Genomic DNA, 18,026 nt, shown 5'->3' on the forward strand with positions numbered 1-18,026 from the left:
TATTGATTGAATAGTTTTTAATATAATCTCATTATAATTTAATTATATAAAGTTACGTCATATAATACATTTTTTAATTAATATTGGTCATTAATTTAAGAGGAAATTAATTAATATTGGTCATTAATTTAAGAGGAAATAATATATTTGGCTATTGAGTATTTGAGTTATATATCTCTTGTATAGACCTAATCCCTTTATGCATTATTGATATGTTAATTATTCCCGAAGAAGTAATTTGACCATTTCCAATTTGTAGTAAGTTTATTTAACAAATTTAGAGTTCCAACATTGTGGTGATTATAGGATTTATAGTGTAGCCTAACTAACCTAATAATCAAAATAGTAGGCCTAAGAAATCAACATTTTGGAGAGCCAGTTTGATCCAAACTAGTTGAGAAATTAAGCTGGTTGGATGAGCCAAGTTACACTGCATGAATCATAATAGGGCGATTTTATTAATCATTAACTGAACTAAAATTTTTATTTTTTTTATTATTAATCAATCATTTAATTTAGTTAACCAAATTTTTGTTTCGAATTAACGATTAACTAAAATTCTTAAAATATTTAATCATTAATCGAACCAAAATATTTCGGTTAAAAATAGTTAATCAAATTTTGTCAATTTGGTTGAATAATCGATTTTTCACCAAATTATGCACATCTCTAGTGCCACCTAACTGAACAGGTATGTCCACAAACTATATATAACAATGTCAATCCTATTTGCAACTTGTTATTATGGTATAAATAAATGAGTTTTACAATAAATATATCTTTGACTCCATTCATTATCCATGAGTATCTTAATTTCACTATGCACCTCGCTACACTTTATAATAGTTTAGAATTGATTGAAACTGTCTGATCTCCTTGTATTTCTTCTTTTTTCAGTGCTTAATATATCGTTATCCGTTTTTTTATTTCTAAGTATTCTTCCGGTCACACTATAGATGCGTTATTATGCCTCAATATTATTTAATTATTTAATATATCAATAAGAAATTGTTTACTCTTTAATATGTTACTGTTTATTTTGATCAGCAACGGAAACTCGAATATTTAGCTTCAATATAATTTTTGCTATTGATGGAGTGAAAATAAAATCAAATTTTCATGTTTATCTCTATCACTATGTATTTTTGCGCACAATGTGCGAAGGCTTGAGCTCAATTTTAAAATTTATAAAAATATTGAAGAATATATGCAAAAAAATTATTAAGAAAAATATTTTAAATATATTATTTTTAATCCATCAAAGTTATATACTTATATACATGTAAAAATCCTATATTTTGAAAACAAATACAATTGTAAATATCATAAATTAATTATTATCGTGTTATTTTGTTTATGATGACAAATTAAGAGAAAAGTGTTACATAGACCACTGAACTTTATTTAAAAAGTCAATTAGACCCTTAAATAATTTTTTAAAAACTGCAATTAAACCAATAAACATGCTATTTTGAAACATTGAAGTCCAAAAATCATTTGGTAACCTATAATTACAAGTTACATATGGTTTCGACGACCCTTCCACTATTTTCCTACCAATTCGGTTGCGTTTGGAGGAGGCAACCGAATTGGTCGCTTGCTCCAATTGCCGAAGAAGGCGACCAACTTGGTCACCTCATCCAAACGCGATAAGCGGCCATCTGGTCGTTGATGATTGTTGTCGAAAAATTGTGGAAGGGTTGACAAAATCCTAGGTAACCTGTAATTATAGGTTACCAACCGATTTCTGAGCTTCAATGCTTCAAAATAACATGTTTATGAGTTTAATTGCAATTTTTGAAAATTTAATATCTTAATTAACTTTTTGAGTAAAGTTAATGAACCTGTTTGACCCTATTTCCAAAAAATAATAATAATAATTCAAAAATGTAAACCAAAGTATTGAGATAAAATTAATATAATGGCTAACAAATATGAAATGATTAATTAGGTTATCGTGATATTTGTTATAATTAGTTTTAATTTATGTAATACAATGACCAATAAATATACTTTAATTAGTTTTAACAAAAACAAATGAAATTATTATATTTAAGCGGGTGATTTTTTCAAGCTAAAATGTATGGAGTAACATTTTAATCATATACTACATTGTAACAAAATCGTGCTAAAAAAAACAAGGGTCCACACATAATATTTGTAGATTTAAACTTATTTTATTTTTTAATATAAATTTCATACAAGGAGAATATTAATAAAAGACCAAAAGCTTTACTTCAATAATTATTGAGAGACAAAAAATAGACAAAATAATAATAATAATAATAATAGAGAATGAGTTTATACTTTGATTTACAGGAAAGGCTCACAATCACTATCCAAATGTGTACTTCAAACAAAATTCGCATTGTGACCTTAATCGACAAAGGAAATAAGAAAATAAACAAATTTAATTTGTCTACATACTCAAATTGAGAAGGTCAATAAAACAATCTCATTTTATATAATTGTTCTATCGTGCACCAGGGCGCATAATGCATTGTGCGTCTTAAAAATTCACTGTTTCGTATGTATATAATTATAGAGTAGAATACACATAAACTCCTAACATAATACACATAATCTTAACCTAATACATAATACACGTAAACTCTTAACATAATATACATAAACTCTTAATATAATACATATAAATTTTTAGAGTGCACAATGCATTGTGGATCTTGTGCACGATATAATTTGCCCATTTTATACTCGAGATATAAGATAAAATTGGCCAATTTTCCAATTGCCAAACTGTAATGACACTTAAAAGCCGGCAAAGAAAAAAAGAATTAGAAAAAAGAAACAATAAGGTTGGGAGTAAAGGAGTATAAAATACATGGACAAAACGGCTCTTCCAAGTTCCAAGCTTTGTCATACGTCCGGACTGCAGTTTCAACCCTCTCTCTCTTCCTCTCTGGTTAATGGTTATGCATGCCCATACATACACACACACACACACACACACACACACACAAGAATATATGTAGAAATTCTATCATAAGACACAGCACATGAAAACATTATTCCTGCATTTTCTTTGATACTTCTTCATCAATGGCGGGTCTTTTCACTCTGAGACTGAGACCCAGACCCACCTCATCATTATCTTCCTCCCAGTCATCTTCCACCGCCTTGGCTTCTCGCCTTCTCTTATTCCTCACTCTTCTCTCCGTGTGCCTCGCCGCCTATGCATTCATGCTGCAATGGAGGGGCGGGTTGTCTGACCCGACAACCCAGTGGCTACCCTTCGATGATCACCTCGTCTTCACCCAAATGGGCATGTCCAGGCCCGCTCGCCGCTCTTCTTCCTCTGACTGCGACGGAATTCTCACCCCGACCCGGACGCTGTCGTTTCCTTACTTCAGGGATTGGAAATTCAACGTCGGGTCATCTTCCGCCCCGGATATTCGCCCCAAGGTTGCTCTTGCATTGCCGTTTCTTCAGCTTTCTTGAATTGATTTTTGATCTTGTGTAGGTTTTGATCACTTTTAACGTAAATTATGTGTTAAGTCATATATTTCTATGTATAGAATTTGGATTGATTTTTCGAGGGCTCATACTTGATGCCATAAAAATTCTGTCTTTTTTCTTTCTTTTTCATTTTACAGATCATTAGAGAAGCATGAATTGGGAATGCCGTCGGCTCTGTTGTATTTTTTCTCTTGTTTTTTTAGGCATTTCTTGTTGATTTTACATAATGTACTAATTTCATGCCACTATACATATTTGGTTAAAACAAAGCTGGAACTTTGTCTGTTGCATCATAGATTGATGACGCTTATAATTACTCATCTCTGGGGTCCACTCGAATTCTTGGCTTTCTACATAACTTTTGAAAGTTTTGGTAGCTTTTTGGTTATGACAACAGGCTTGCTAATTTTGGGTTAGATGAGTTGTTGTGTAATTTGTTTAAAAATCATTTCCTTTTCCCGGGGCGATGTATCAATGAATTTGTCCGTGTCAGGAAATCTTCTGTTCACTATGAATTTTGTTGTCAGGTATGCATCACTACGAGCACGTCTGCTGGCTTGGAGCAAACACTGCCCTGGATATATTATCATAAGGTTATTGGTGTTACGAGTTTTTTCCTGTTTGTGGAGGGCAAAGCTGCATCTCCCCATGTATCCAAAGTCCTAGAATCTATCCCGGTGAGTGTGAAATCTTAGCTCTCTAAAACATGCCATTCTGCCATGTTAATCTTAATGTTTCTGCTTCAATGTGTAAAGTTCTGTTCATGTCTACTTGACTTTGAAAAATTGCTCCACTTTTTGCAGGGAGTAAATGTCATATATAGAACAAGAAAACTACAGGAACAACAAGAAAAAAGGTTTAATTTGATTCTCTATTTGCGTTTACACGTATCATAAACTTGTGCTTTGTAATTTCATGATCAATACGGGTAAACCTCGCCTTGTGACCCTAGCCGGCTCCAAGAAAGCCAATAGGCCACTCCTGTTGGGAGTCGAACTTATAACATTCTGGTTACCAAGTCAACAGCTTAACCAACTTGGCTAGGGTTGCCTCCATCATGGTCAATACTTTTGTTTCTTTAATACATGGTAGTTGGTTACCTTTTAATTTCTCTATATGTTAGAAAGAATTAGTGTACACATTAGACCTTTTGGGCACTGAAACGAAAGGTTTCATTTCCTAGTTCTTCTTCATAATGAAACATTATGTGCTTCATAGATCATGCCACAAATCTCTACTAGTATTTATTCAAATTATTGATATATTCCTTTTGTTGGTTTTAGCCGGATTTGGAATGAAAGTTGGTTGTCGGGCTTTTTCTACAAACCTTGCAACTACGAGCTGTTTGTCAAGCAGTCCCTGAATATGGAAATGGCTATTGTCATGGCTAGGGTATGGTCATATGATTTTCTTAAGAATTTTGTTTAGATTTATTGCTTAATTTGATCTTGAGTTGAAGTTATTTTCCTCGTAAATCTATAAAGGAGGCCAATATGGATTGGATATTCCATTTGGACACAGATGAGCTAATATATCCGTCTGGAACACGTGAATTTTCTGTGCGAGAGCTCCTGTCAGCTATCCCTGCTGATACCGATCTTGTTATATTTCCAAATTACGTAAGTAAATTGCATGCTCTAACGTTTTTATTATTGCTTGTGGTTGATCTCTTAGCTAATGAGAGAAAGCTTTTCAGGAGAGCAGTGTCGAGAGGGACAATATAAAGGAACCATTTAGTGAAGTAAGAGTTCTTTCATTCATTTTCTCTCACTCGAGGTTTTATGCTATTTTCCTCTAGTACAAAATCATATTTTCTTCTTTTGGGCTGTATGCATCGACAGGTATCAATGTTCAAGAAGAATTTCGACCACCTTACAAAGGAAACATATTTTGGAAATTACAGGGAAGCAACCCACGGTAACCCGAATTACTTTTTGACTTATGGAAATGGGAAATCGGCTGCTCGTATCAAAGATCATCTTCGTCCTAATGGCGCTCACAGATGGCACAACTATAAGAAGATGCCGGTGTATGTTGATTCTTCAAAATTATATATTGATTATATATATCATATGCACTACTATACGATTTTCTTCCATTTAAATCGGACCTATCTGATAGTCTTCATTTGCTAATTATCTGAGATAGTCTTGGTAATATGTCGGTTTGCTTCATCTTGTAGTGAGGTGAAATTGGACGAGGCAGCTATTCTGCACTACACTTATTCCAAGTTCTCAGATTTGACCTCGAGACGAGATCGTTGTGGTTGTAAGCCTACGAAGGAAGATGTTAAAAGATGCTTCATGCTTGAATTTGACCGAGACGTAAGTTGTAGTGAATCATGTTTATATAGGCTATGATGCTACAGAGAACTCTTTCTATTCAAATTTGGATCCTTTACTTGTTTTATATTACAGGCATTTATAATAGCTTCGACTGCAACGGAAGAGGAAATGCGTTACTGGTAAATGATCATAACTATGTTTCTTCACTATCACGTTTCTAAATTAATCCATGGCTGAAGAAGTTTGGGTCCGTTTCCCGTTTTGACTGATCGAGATCACTGTATCAGGTTTACAGTTACCCGGTTAATACAATTGAAACATGTGCTCCATCTCGACTAAAAGCCTAAGCTGATAGTTGGATTGCACATTAATGGCTATATGCTCAACAAATACCCGGTGACGTTTAAGCTATCATATGATGAGCTGCAAATTCCTGATTTGCGTGATATCCTGTCTATATATCATATGAGATATAATTTCAAGATCACACACACACACACTTTTACATTTTGGATTTCTCCCTTTTAGGTACAATGAGCATGTTGTTTGGGCAAATGAAGAAGTTAAGCGTAAACTTGTAAAAAAGGGCATTTTGACACGAATATATGCTCCCATGGTAAGATCACACGTAAATTTCCAGGAGTCAATAGTTAGGCTGCTCGGGTCATTTATCCACGTCTAAATAGGAATGCGGGATCAATCTCTAACTGCCATTTATAAAATTGGTGCGACAGGTTATAATTCAGAACTTGAGAGAGTCTGGGGTTTTCAGTTCTGTGATTGCAGAGGCCCAGGGAGACATTGTGAAAGAATCTTTGTTGTCTACTGAGAAAAATGTGTCTGGAAATATGGGATCCAGGAAAATTGGCCATAGATTGGAATCTCAGGCAACTGCAAGGAAAGCTCTGGTTTTTGGAGAATCTGAATCTGAATTTGAATTTGGTGCAGTTCCACCAGAGTCACCTCCCACCATGGATGACATTCTTCTCCTTGACATATAGTTTTCTGGATTTGGAAAAAATACAACACTGAAGTGTGAAGAGTGTACATTTAATTTTACAGATTTTCAGGCTTAGATTATAGTCTTATTAGTGAGGTATAGACAAGTGTTCTAATTCGGGGCTTTACTATACACATTCTGCTTACACAGCACTTAGTGATCATACCATTTCTACATTTTTCCTTGTGAAAATTAATATATTTCACGCCAATTTCATAGTAAACCAAAGTTTTAAATCATGTTAATTTTTCGAAGGAAATACTATGTGTTCTCTTATTTTCTACTTTCAATTTTCACTTTCACACACAAAATCTCAATGTATACTTTTGTATTGAGACCCACATAAAAATAAGTAATTTATCATAGTCTATTACATCAGAGAGTAAGATTTGAGAGTTACAATAATTTGAGGAATACTGGGTAAAATTTGAAAAAAGAACCGGAATGATGGGAAGAAATGGCGGGAACATTTGGCGCCACTCCGATTTTTCTGGGCAAATCCTCCTACATAAAGAGGACGACTCTTATTATGGATTCATTTCCACGTCTCTGCAAACCCTAATTCCACTACTACTCTGCTCTTCAGCCACCCTCCCTCACGCACGAACAGTAATGGCCGAAAACAACTCTCCAGAGGCAGAGGTGGGAGAGCCGACGCCCAAGATTCCGAAGCTCGACCACCATCAAAACGGTGCCGTTGCAGGATCCTCATATTTCAGAGTCAAGAAGCTCTCTGAGAAAGCCGTCTTGCCCTCTAGAGGTTCACCTCTCTCCGCTGGCTACGATCTCTCCAGGTTCGTATTTTAAGTTAAAAATCTCTCGGATTTCAATTCAATTCTTCTGATTTTAAAATCTGATTTCAATTCAATTATTCTGATTTTACAGTGCTGCTGATACTAAGGTCCCTGGTAGGAGCAAGGCCTTGATTCCCACCGACCTCAGTATCGCCGTATCGCCGGGAACCTATGCTCGTATTGGTAAATCAATCTCATAAAGTTAAACATTTTCTATCATCGGAAACTGGATTATTTATAAAACATGAGAATACTGATTTGTTTTGTTTTGTTTGGGAATGATAGCGCCGCGATCTGGATTGGCGTGGAAGCACTCAATAGACGTGGGAGCAGGCGTGATTGATGCCGATTACAGAGGACCTGTTGGGGTGATATTGTTCAACCATTCTGATGCTGATTTTGAAGTCAAGGTGGGTGATAGAATTGCACAGCTCATCATTGAGAAGATTGTAACGCCGGAGGTTGAGGAGGTTGACGATCTTGATTCCACCGTTAGGGGATCCGGCGGCTTTGGATCCACCGGAGTTTAATGCTATGCTAGTAGCCTAGTAGTACTAATAATAATGTCTGTCAAACTATCACAACTATTGAATATCTTTTCCGGAATGTAATGGGAGACGATGGAGTTTTTCTATATATGAATGAAGGTAAAAAGTTATCCATCGTGAAGAAAATGAAACTCAGAATTGCATAAACTTGCATTGATGAGGACAGACCAAGCAATCTATAGCCATTTTGGCAAAACCAAGATGTTCATACTTTCATACATGGATGATGAAGAATTGAAGATAATAAGATGTCCTCTTATATAACTAGGATCAAAATGACAAAATCTCAAAACCAAAATTGCTAATATAGGGGGCAATAGCATGCATGCCTGCCTACGTCGAGACGCTCCAAAAAATTTGTATGAAGAAGATATAAAGAAATAAGAATATTTACTACTCCGTATTCACATAACTGGTTTCTTCCAGCTCCACGCTTGTCCAGTTTTTACCCAAGCATGGTGACTGGCATGTCCAAAATTGTTGGCGTCGGTCCACTCCCTTGAAGGACATCTTTTGCCTTTTCCGTTCCTATGATGCTCATTCCAAGAGTTTTTATACTTGGGGGGTATATATCTACCTCCATTACCTCTCTTAATGTCTGAAAAGCTGTTGTAATGAGCAATTCCCGCTTTCAAATCAGTACAATTTTCTTTCTGTCCCCATTCCCTCGACTCATCCCAATCACCTGCACATCCATTGCCCTTTCCTGAACCCCAATTTCTACCTTCTGAATTTTCAAATGTTTCCGTCTGATAATCACTGTTCCAACCGGATCCCCATCCGGTGTCTCCTGTGATAACACCATCTTTTTCCAGGTTTTGAGAATCTTCTTTTCGCTGTTCACCTCCCCACCCAGTGTATCCCATGACCCCTTCGTCTTCTTCCAAGCCCCATTCTCCATTCCATCCACTTTGTTTTGTAGTCTCGTTATTCTTCCACCCGTGCTCCCACTGATCTTCATGATTATTCAAAGAGGAATTAGTAGCTTTTCTAAAGTTCTCTTCTTCACCCCAACCAAAGGCTGAGAATGCATTGTTCGGGATGAGGGCATCGCCAAAAATGATCACCGGATCATGTTTTTCATCTGGACCAGTGTCCGCAGGTTTGCAATCAAGGTCCAACAGCATATCGGGATCAACTTTGCAATCCCAGTCTATTTCATCTATATAAAGATCAGGATCGGGCAAAGATATGTCACATGGAATGCCATGTAGTTGTGACCAGAATCGATTCTTCGCATTTTGAAATGCCTCTTCACCGGCAGATGAATCCCACTTTACCACATTGTCAAAGAGGAATGCGAACTTCTTCATCTCCAATACACTTTCCCAATCTAATAAACCAACAACTTTGCAGAATGATTTCTCCCATGAAGGTACAGTTCGTTGCCAGCTACCTGAAAAAAAAAAGTGTATATAAGCTTACCACTCAAAAAACATTATTAAAGAGAGAAAATACAGCAAATCACTACAATATATAAATGCCTTTAATGTACTATGACAACAACTATGTGATGGAAGTAAAGGGCAGAAGTAACAAAATATACAGATAGAGGAATGTTCTCAAGTATGGCTTTCTGCCTGCAAATTCAATGACATTCCCCACCCCACAGTTTTACGTTAAATCTCATCAATTGACATTGCAATTCTGAAATTAAACTTTAAATTCTTTGTCAAAATCATATTATCATCATCAAAACTTACAAAACGCATTCAAAACCCCCAATTCACTACCTTGATCACATACTTATGAAAAGACAGGCATGACCCATTCATGTAGCATATGAACCAGGCCAATTTACTGCTCTTGAAATTCAAGTAATAAGAATGACACAGAAGAATGCGACTTCAAGAACATTTCTGGTCACCTCTATGTTATGGAGAAGCCATTTGAGGAGACTTTAGAGTTGAATTTACAGAAGATGATTCCAAAATCCAAACCACTACTCTCTACTTTTGCAAATGGGTTTCAGAAACACTACTTTAATTAGTGTTCACTAAAAAAATATTAAGTAGAAAAGGCTTCAAGTATAAGATATTATAAAGTAGAAGAACAAACACAATTGTAGAGCATATTCAAAAAAGTAGTAACAAGTTTCAGTCTTTCAGATACAACCAAGAATTATCAAGAATATCCTGTTCCCCGTCAATCCCTGCAACATTTTCATTCACTTCCAACCTCCCTCTCCAGCCCTAAAATAAGGGTCAGGACACAAATCAAACAAGTTTCCGCATGTTCAAACTATTCAACAGATTACCTATGGCCTATCAATGTGATACCAGCAGATGCTAGTACAGTTTGGCAAACATGCAAATCCAACTTAACATAATTATAAGCTAAATCAAAGTTTAAAGAAAGACACATTATAGATCTTATATCTGCAAGCCATGATCCATCACCAGACCAATTAAAAGAAAACATTCAAAACTAAATAGGGGGACTTGAAGAAAATGACAAAGCAGGGTAAGACCAATTCAACACTGGGAAGTACAACTTACATTGGCTTAAAGAAGCATGTGAAAGAACTAACTGCACCCAGAACATTACACAAACAGGTAAACTACATCACAGTTGGGAAAATAATAGACAGAGCAAAAGAGAATTAACAAGAAATATTCGAAATACATAAACATTTCCCCAATCACCCACAAGATACCCATCATTTTGACCTAACCGGATTAATTAATGATGCAAAACATAATTGTGAAACACACAAGAACCGCGAATTGAGTAATCAAACCCAAAAAAAGACGAACCCTTTTCATCATACCTTGAGGTCCACGAGGCGGCCTTTTGCTCTGTGATTTTCTTGTGGAAACCTCACCCCACTGATCCTCACCCCTCTGCACTCTCCTCCTGTACTCCATAATCGCCCAACCAAACCATCAACCACCCAAAACCTAGTGAACCAAGAAAGGGTATTGGAGAATTCCCCTAAGAGCGAACCGGCCTGTATTATTCCAAGAAAATTAAGACCCAAACTACCAGTACAGAAACCGTGGCTCTCTCTCGAGTAAAACCCAAAAAAAAAAAAAAGAGGAATTTTTGGAGTGAAAGTAGAACAGAAGTTCCGTTCTTTTGTCGTCTGAACTGATCCGAATGTAGTGTGATCGCTCGCAGCGGAATAAGAACCGATAAAAATTACTAAAAAAAATAAAATAAAAGGAGAAAATTAAAAAGTAAAGGAAAAAAAAACGATTAGGAGTGTTGTGGTTATGCTTTTCTTTGTGCGTGTGTGCGTACTTGAGGAAAACATGGGACGAAGAAAAATCTAAAAGTGGATCACTGTTGTTGTGTTGACGGTACTTTACAAAGCTACATTTTAAAGCAAGAACAGAAGCATTTTTTATTTTCCTTCTTGGCCCCCGTTTTCGATCAAATTACGGTGGTTGCCCTCATCTGCCACGCCGTAGGTTGACTAGTATGCTCACAGGAACGAAACGCGCAATCAAACACCTTTTCGGCGCCAACTCGACGCGTGTGAGTACGCTCTCAATTTTTGCTTGAATCATAACCACAACGGAGAAAGAATTTTAAATTGAATTTTCAACATGAGAATGTTTTGCAAAGCGGATGAAAGAAGGTTATGTAATATTTTCCAAATAATATATATTATATATTATACACTAAGGTCTTAATTAAATTGTGTAAGTTGACTAGATTTATTAAGTGGGCTGATTGGACTGAATAACTAGAAGTTTTATTCAAACTCTGTGCCTAATATAAACTTGGATTGATGTTATACAACATTATTGATTAGATAGCACATACATACAAATACGGTACTCATACTACTCAGAGAAATCTCAATTGTGGCAAATAATATGGTCTACCGTTAAGAAGCAACACAAGAGGAACCTCAATTGTGGTTGGAGATCAACACGGCTACGCTTCCGCTCTTATACGAGGTCAGATCTCTCGTATACTATTGTTCAGTATAGTTAGATTATTCACATTTGGTATCAGAGCCTTCATAATCTCTGCCTGGTTGATTGTTATTGCCTAAAAATCAACATTAATTTCATATACATTAAGTGTTTTTTTTTTTTTTTTTTTTTTTTTTGGTATATGCTTTGGTTTACAATTACATTCATCTTAATTCTTCAAAATATGCATACATAATATGTCTATTTGGTTTTGATATAATTAAGCAAACTGTTATGTATATTATGAAATTATTTGTAATTGTTTTTTCATTCGGATAAAATTAATTGTGGTTGTTTTTTTGAAAACAGTAAGCACATAATTAATTACCATTGATTTTGGGATGTTGGAATTATTTTTTCTCTGATTGCTTGAGTTTGCCGGAGAATTGTCGGGATGGTTATCTTTGGTTTCAGGCGTTGGATCTTGGGCGGAAAAATGGAGGTCAGGGCACTGGTTCCGAGCGCACCTCGTCGGCGACCTCGGAGTTGGTTTCGGACGCCGCCGGTGCACCATTTTCCGGCAGCCACCATTAGTTCATGGTTTCAGCATGAGGAGACGACTGTGATTTTGCTTAAAGGCCACGATGGCTGCAATAAGCGTTGCGTGCGTCGCCGTGTTTTCGTTCGCGCTTTTCGGGTGATGACGAGACTTGCAGTTGCGGCGACGCACGATGGGCAACGTCGCGGCTGAGGGCGGTAGGCGGCGGACGTCGGCGCTGCGAAGAGGAGAATCGACGATGGTGAAACTAGATTCCCGGCGACGTCAATCATAACGGAAAGCACCCCGCCCTTTCAACCATGACAACGCTTCCTTACATGCGCCGCCAACGATTCCGTCATGAGGGGTGATAGGCAATCCGACAACTGAGAAATGAAGGCTGCAATGAAATTGCCGTCGTTAAGTACAAGTTAGTTTGGCGTAAATCAAAGTTGTCTTAATGACTATTATAAGAGTATAAGTGCATGAGTGAGTAAAAGGCAACCCATGAAGTGGGCAGGGAAGCCTATTTTTATTCTACAAGTGGCATCTTCAATAATAATGAGTTTTGCGTGATTTCTGAGAATTTGAGGTGTCAATTAGGAGAGAGAAAATGAAAAAAAATTAGGAGAGAGAGAATGAAAAAAAGAGAGAGAGAGAAGAACAAAAAAAAAAAAAAAGAATTTGACAATTTTTTTAAAAAAAAAACAAATAAACAACAGTCCATTATGTGCGCGATAATTGCGCGCCACATGTAAATTGTCTCTGTTTTTTTTTTTTTTGAGTTCTACCACATGTACTCCCTAATTTTACTCTCTGATGTGACAGATTCTGATAAGTTATTTTTTTATGTGGGTCACAATACAAATGTCTACATCAAATTTTGTGTGTGAAAATACAAAATAGGAGTACATGTAACATTTTTTTTTCTCTTATCTCACACATTGAGAGACCCACAAAAAATCAACTCAAAAAATAATCACCACATTTATTAAAAAATCAAACATCAATTTTTACTATTTTAAAAACCATGTAAAAGTCCTATTGGAAATGCCCTTAACCAAAGATATGATAATTGGTGGCAAGAGAATTTTACTTGGCATGTTTTCATTAAGGAGGACGGTAGCCGTCACGTAAAGCAACACGCATGCCTTATCACCGATTCACCGGCATGTCAATCCTAACTCCTAAGTCCCAACTACTTGGTAGTCCGACAATCCTATAGGTCCTCACGATTGACTAATCAAGGAATGAAGAATGATAAATCTGATAACTCTTTCTAGGTTCGTTAGCCCTCTGGGCTTGCTCTATTGGGCTTTATTGTGCATGTTATTGTTGTTGTATAAAGTTATAAACCCATTAAATTAAATACATAATGACCCTGTTTGGTAAAAAATTGGCCTATAAGTCAATTTTGACTTATTTGATCACTATTTTTTTTTTTGAAAATTATTTGATCACTATTGATTGTTTAATTTAGTTAAAATATCAATATAAATGTTTGATTAATTAACTTTTTGCAACTCCAAAAGGCTAAAATTCAAAAAGCTACTCTAAGTAACTTTTTCAATTAGCTTTTTGAGAAAAGAAATTATACCAAACAGCTATCAGCTAACAGCTAATTTACCAAACACTTTTCTACAATCAGTTAATATTATCAACTATTCATATCCTCTAATTAACACAATCAGCTAACAGCTATCAACTATCAGCAAACAGCCATTTTTCCAAACAGGGCCAATATATTTCATGATTTATTGATTATAATAATAAAAATAGTATTTGCATCAATTTTATTAAATACCCTAAGGGAAAAATGACATTTTTAAGGGGGAAATTGAGATAGCATAAGGACATGCAGTCTCAAGGCAATTATTATATTATTGATCACATTGTATTATGGACCCTTGTAGGCTAGTAATCTAGTATGAAACGACCTTTAGATTATGTGTATGTAGTTAATATATTATGTACTTTTAATTAATAAATTGTGTCTACTACAATTATCATATTATGTGCTTGAAGCTAAGTTAATAAATTATATACCCGTGAGTCCTGTGATTAACATAATATGTATTTTCAATTTATTTATAAGTACATAATATGTTAACTGCATGCACATAATTTAAATGTCATTGTTGAACCAAAATACACAATACAAGGTGAACTCTGATGTATCGTATAATTTGTCGTCTTATGGAGGTTGGGATGATGTGTCTCACATAATTACTAATGAAAATTCGGGCCAATATATAATGTAGTTAGCTTTTATATGGTATATAATTAGCTAGGGTATAGGTTCGTATCAACATGCATACATGTGTATATGTAGTGTTTAGATAATTTTAACTTAATAATAATTTTGAATTGATGAATAATGTGTATATATTTTAATAATATTTCTCATTTGAAAATTTAGTTTTATTTATTTTAATTTTTTAATATTAAAACTCACTTTTTAAAATTAAAATGAGTTAATACTAAATTCAGTATTCGACTATAATGAACTTTTTTTAAATTTAATTAGTCCTAAACAATTTTTTTTTTTTTTTCATACTTACAATCCATTGTCTTCACAAGGTTTGGGCCCACACAACAGTGAAATACATTACTATTCATGATTGGTAAGAAGGAGAGTGATGTTTTGAGTTATATCAAAGATAGAAATCCTAGTGTATACAAAGCTAGAGTTCTAGGTTTTTATCTCGGTGGGGAAGGTGGTATGTCACTTATTGAAGGCTAGAGTACGTGCTTTGATATAGTGGTGTAGGTGGGTGTTGATGTGTATATCAAAAAAGCTAGGGGGTATGTATGAGACTTAGGATATATATTGCAAGATTTTAGCTATGCTAGGTAAATGAGCTTGGAAGGCTCCACAAGGTAAGTGAGTGTACTAAGAAGTAAAAATTCTAATCCCCAAGCTAATTGGTGGATGTCTCTATTAATAGTGTTGGGGTAAGGAATACCCATCATAATCTTATTAGAGTTACCGACAAGTTTGAAGTGGCAGAATGCTACTGATGGCTTAGGTCAATCATGACACGTGATGAACACTAATGTGATGTCTAAAGTAATAGTGACAAAAGTGACTTATTTGTCAACGACATCTAATTCAATAACTATTCTCAGGAAACTCTCAGATTTAGCCCTCAAGTTAGGGTATCAATAGGCTTATTGTATAATCCATCAATATTTATTTTATTATTAGTTGTAGTAAAATGTATATTTATATAATTATATGAATCATATTGTATTATATGTAATCTTTTTTTTTTTTTTTTTTTTCGCCCAATTAATGGAGTTCGCGTGGTGAGCGCATACATTCCCGAATGTAAATATTTCTTAATTCTTCTATTATATTACTCTTTATTTTCCAATGCGTTAAACCATCAATTGATCAATTATTTTAGAGAGTAACTTTTTTAATTTTCTATTTTCTTTTATTACCATTCAATCAAGCTACATGACGTAAATATATGTTTCTGAGTGCAGAAATAATATTTTACTATTTATATGGTCCCAAAGGAACAAATTAAAAAATAGATTAGCATGCATAATAGCATACCTATAATTAATACAAGCACAAGAGCGGAATGATTGCATTGACTGTAGCTTTCTGCGCTCAAATCCATGCTTAGATATCCATCCAATGATTATTAGAGTTACCCTATTTGTTTAATAATTACATACGGAATTTGTTATACCCCCTTGAGTCTTTAGTTCAATGATATATATGTTATGTTCTGGTCCCCTCTTTGAGAGTTGAGATCAAAGTTTGTTGTTTCAAATTTACATATGCATTGTGTGTGTGGGGGTCTAACGTTGTGACACAATTTCAGTGATGAATGTACAGTGACACTACAACATCTGACATGGATCCTTGTCCTTGGGAAAGCACTCACTCAATATGTCAATTTAAGGATAAGGATGATATTGAATTATTGGTTTTCCATTCCAAGGTTTTATACCACTGTTTTGGCACGTTCTATAGTATTAATATAAGTTACTATATCTTTCTCAACCTACTGAAACACAAATTAAAGAGAGTCAATACTCATGACTTCCCATATGAAAGATCTGAACTACTTCTTGTCACTAGACCACAAGGTCATTAATTATTTACAAAAGATACATAATTAGTTATAAGTTAATACCACTAATAGGCTCCAAGTATTGTGCCAATTAATACCACCCATATGTGATGTGTCGTTCTCAACTATCAAAATGACTAATATCTCTTGAAGATCAATTTTTAATCAACGATAGTCTTCTATTACTTTTCTCCTGAAAGTAGTGTTAAAGACATGGGTAAATATAATTGATTTGAACATCTTTAATTTATTATGTCATCGTCAAATTTCTTATAGGGTTGAGTATCTCTGTAGTGGGTGTTACTGTTATGAGGGGTATATTGGAATGAATTCCTGAGAAGTGAAGTCAGACCCTACACCCCGCAAATGCACTTTAAATCATCATTGAATATTTGAATAGCCGCAACTTAACACGAGCCCGAGAGCGTCCGATCTACTACCACAGCTACCCGAGCCCATATACAATGGCCAATTTATATGTATTAGTAAATCCCGGTGTATTTACTACATCAGTGGGGCCAATCCTAGCAAACCTAGTTGGACAGTTGACATGGTAATTATAAGGTTTTAAGTCGCTGAGGATGTCTAATAGTCTCCTTGACAAAAAAAAACTTTAAAATCAAACAAGAAGCGTGTATGTACATACACCATAATTTCTTTTGAACTCGAGTTTTGATCAAAATCCCATAGGGAGAACCAATATAATAATGCTTTATCATGACAACAAAAAAACTATGAAAACTCATTGTGATTGATTAGTATGCACTATGTAGGGGGCCATAAAACAGCTCAAAGTTGAAGGTCCCTTGGTGTAGCAGTGATGGCATAATGAAAAAGATCAGAGGGGAGAGCCAATGAAAGAGGGTGCCCAATTTTCAGGCCATCTCTCTTTGAGATGGGTCCTGAAATGAAAGGAAAGGAAATTAAAGGGATTGCCAATTTAAATGCACAAATTAAAAGGCTTTTGCTTGAGATCAGAGTCAAAAGAATGGCCAGAAGCAAGGGGTCCTAAAAATATATTGGTTTGTCTAATCTCTTAACATGAAATGGGACCATACAATATAATGTGCATCACAACCACCTTAATTTTCAACTTATTATATGTATTTTTTAATTCTTCAGTCATTGATTCCCAATTTGTGGCTAAATTTATGGCATGCAATGCTGCGTTTTCATTCTTAGTAAATTTCAATTGCTTTATATTATGTTGGAATTGAAGTATATAAGAAGAGGGTTGTAACATCACCATGATGTGTTTGGTGAAGAAAAAGGGGAGATGTGTTGTTGACTATCATCCTTCCTCTCTATCTTTTTTATTTATTTATTTTTTTTTTGGGTTAACCAATAAATAATTAATAATATATAAAATATTGAAGTAATAAATTGAACTAAATATCTTTTATATAGAGAAAATATTTTACATAAGA

General features: G+C 35.0%; 3 protein-coding genes across 4 annotated transcripts; 2 read left to right on the plus strand and 1 right to left on the minus strand.

Moving 5' to 3' along the window:
- The first annotated feature begins 2,983 nt into the window (after nt 1–2,983).
- On the plus strand, nt 2,984–6,938 carry LOC109158844 (glycosyltransferase-like At2g41451). Its single transcript, XM_019306736.1, has 11 exons — nt 2,984–3,423; nt 4,005–4,154; nt 4,281–4,333; nt 4,761–4,869; nt 4,962–5,096; nt 5,174–5,218; nt 5,319–5,506; nt 5,660–5,801; nt 5,895–5,941; nt 6,291–6,378; nt 6,497–6,938. Exons 1-11 carry the CDS (start codon nt 3,061–3,063, stop codon nt 6,761–6,763), a joined length of 1,587 nt encoding a protein of 528 aa, XP_019162281.1. The 5' UTR covers nt 2,984–3,060; the 3' UTR covers nt 6,764–6,938.
- A 332-nt stretch (nt 6,939–7,270) lies between these two features.
- LOC109159266 (deoxyuridine 5'-triphosphate nucleotidohydrolase-like) lies at nt 7,271–8,220 on the plus strand. The gene is made up of 3 exons (XM_019307364.1): nt 7,271–7,556; nt 7,648–7,739; nt 7,842–8,220. The coding sequence occupies exons 1-3, from the start codon at nt 7,375–7,377 to the stop codon at nt 8,084–8,086; spliced, it is 519 nt and encodes a 172-aa protein (XP_019162909.1). The 5' UTR covers nt 7,271–7,374; the 3' UTR covers nt 8,087–8,220.
- A 61-nt stretch (nt 8,221–8,281) lies between these two features.
- Nucleotides 8,282–11,388, minus strand: LOC109159264. Of its 2 annotated transcripts, XM_019307363.1 has the most exons (3): nt 10,875–11,388; nt 8,843–9,500; nt 8,282–8,788 (listed from the first exon to the last, which is right to left on the minus strand). In XM_019307363.1, exons 1-3 carry the CDS (start codon nt 10,969–10,971, stop codon nt 8,509–8,511), a joined length of 1,035 nt encoding a protein of 344 aa, XP_019162908.1. In that variant the 5' UTR covers nt 10,972–11,388; the 3' UTR covers nt 8,282–8,508. The 2 variants fall into 2 exon arrangements, with proteins under 2 accessions (XP_019162908.1, XP_019162907.1); XM_019307362.1 differs by having other exon boundaries at nt 8,282–9,500; nt 10,875–11,386.
- Nucleotides 11,389–18,026: the final 6,638 nt, after the last annotated feature.

This window comes from Ipomoea nil, unplaced genomic scaffold, assembly GCF_001879475.1.
Source record: "Ipomoea nil cultivar Tokyo-kokei standard unplaced genomic scaffold, Asagao_1.1 scaffold2826, whole genome shotgun sequence".
NCBI lineage: Eukaryota > Viridiplantae > Streptophyta > Magnoliopsida > Solanales > Convolvulaceae > Ipomoea > Ipomoea nil.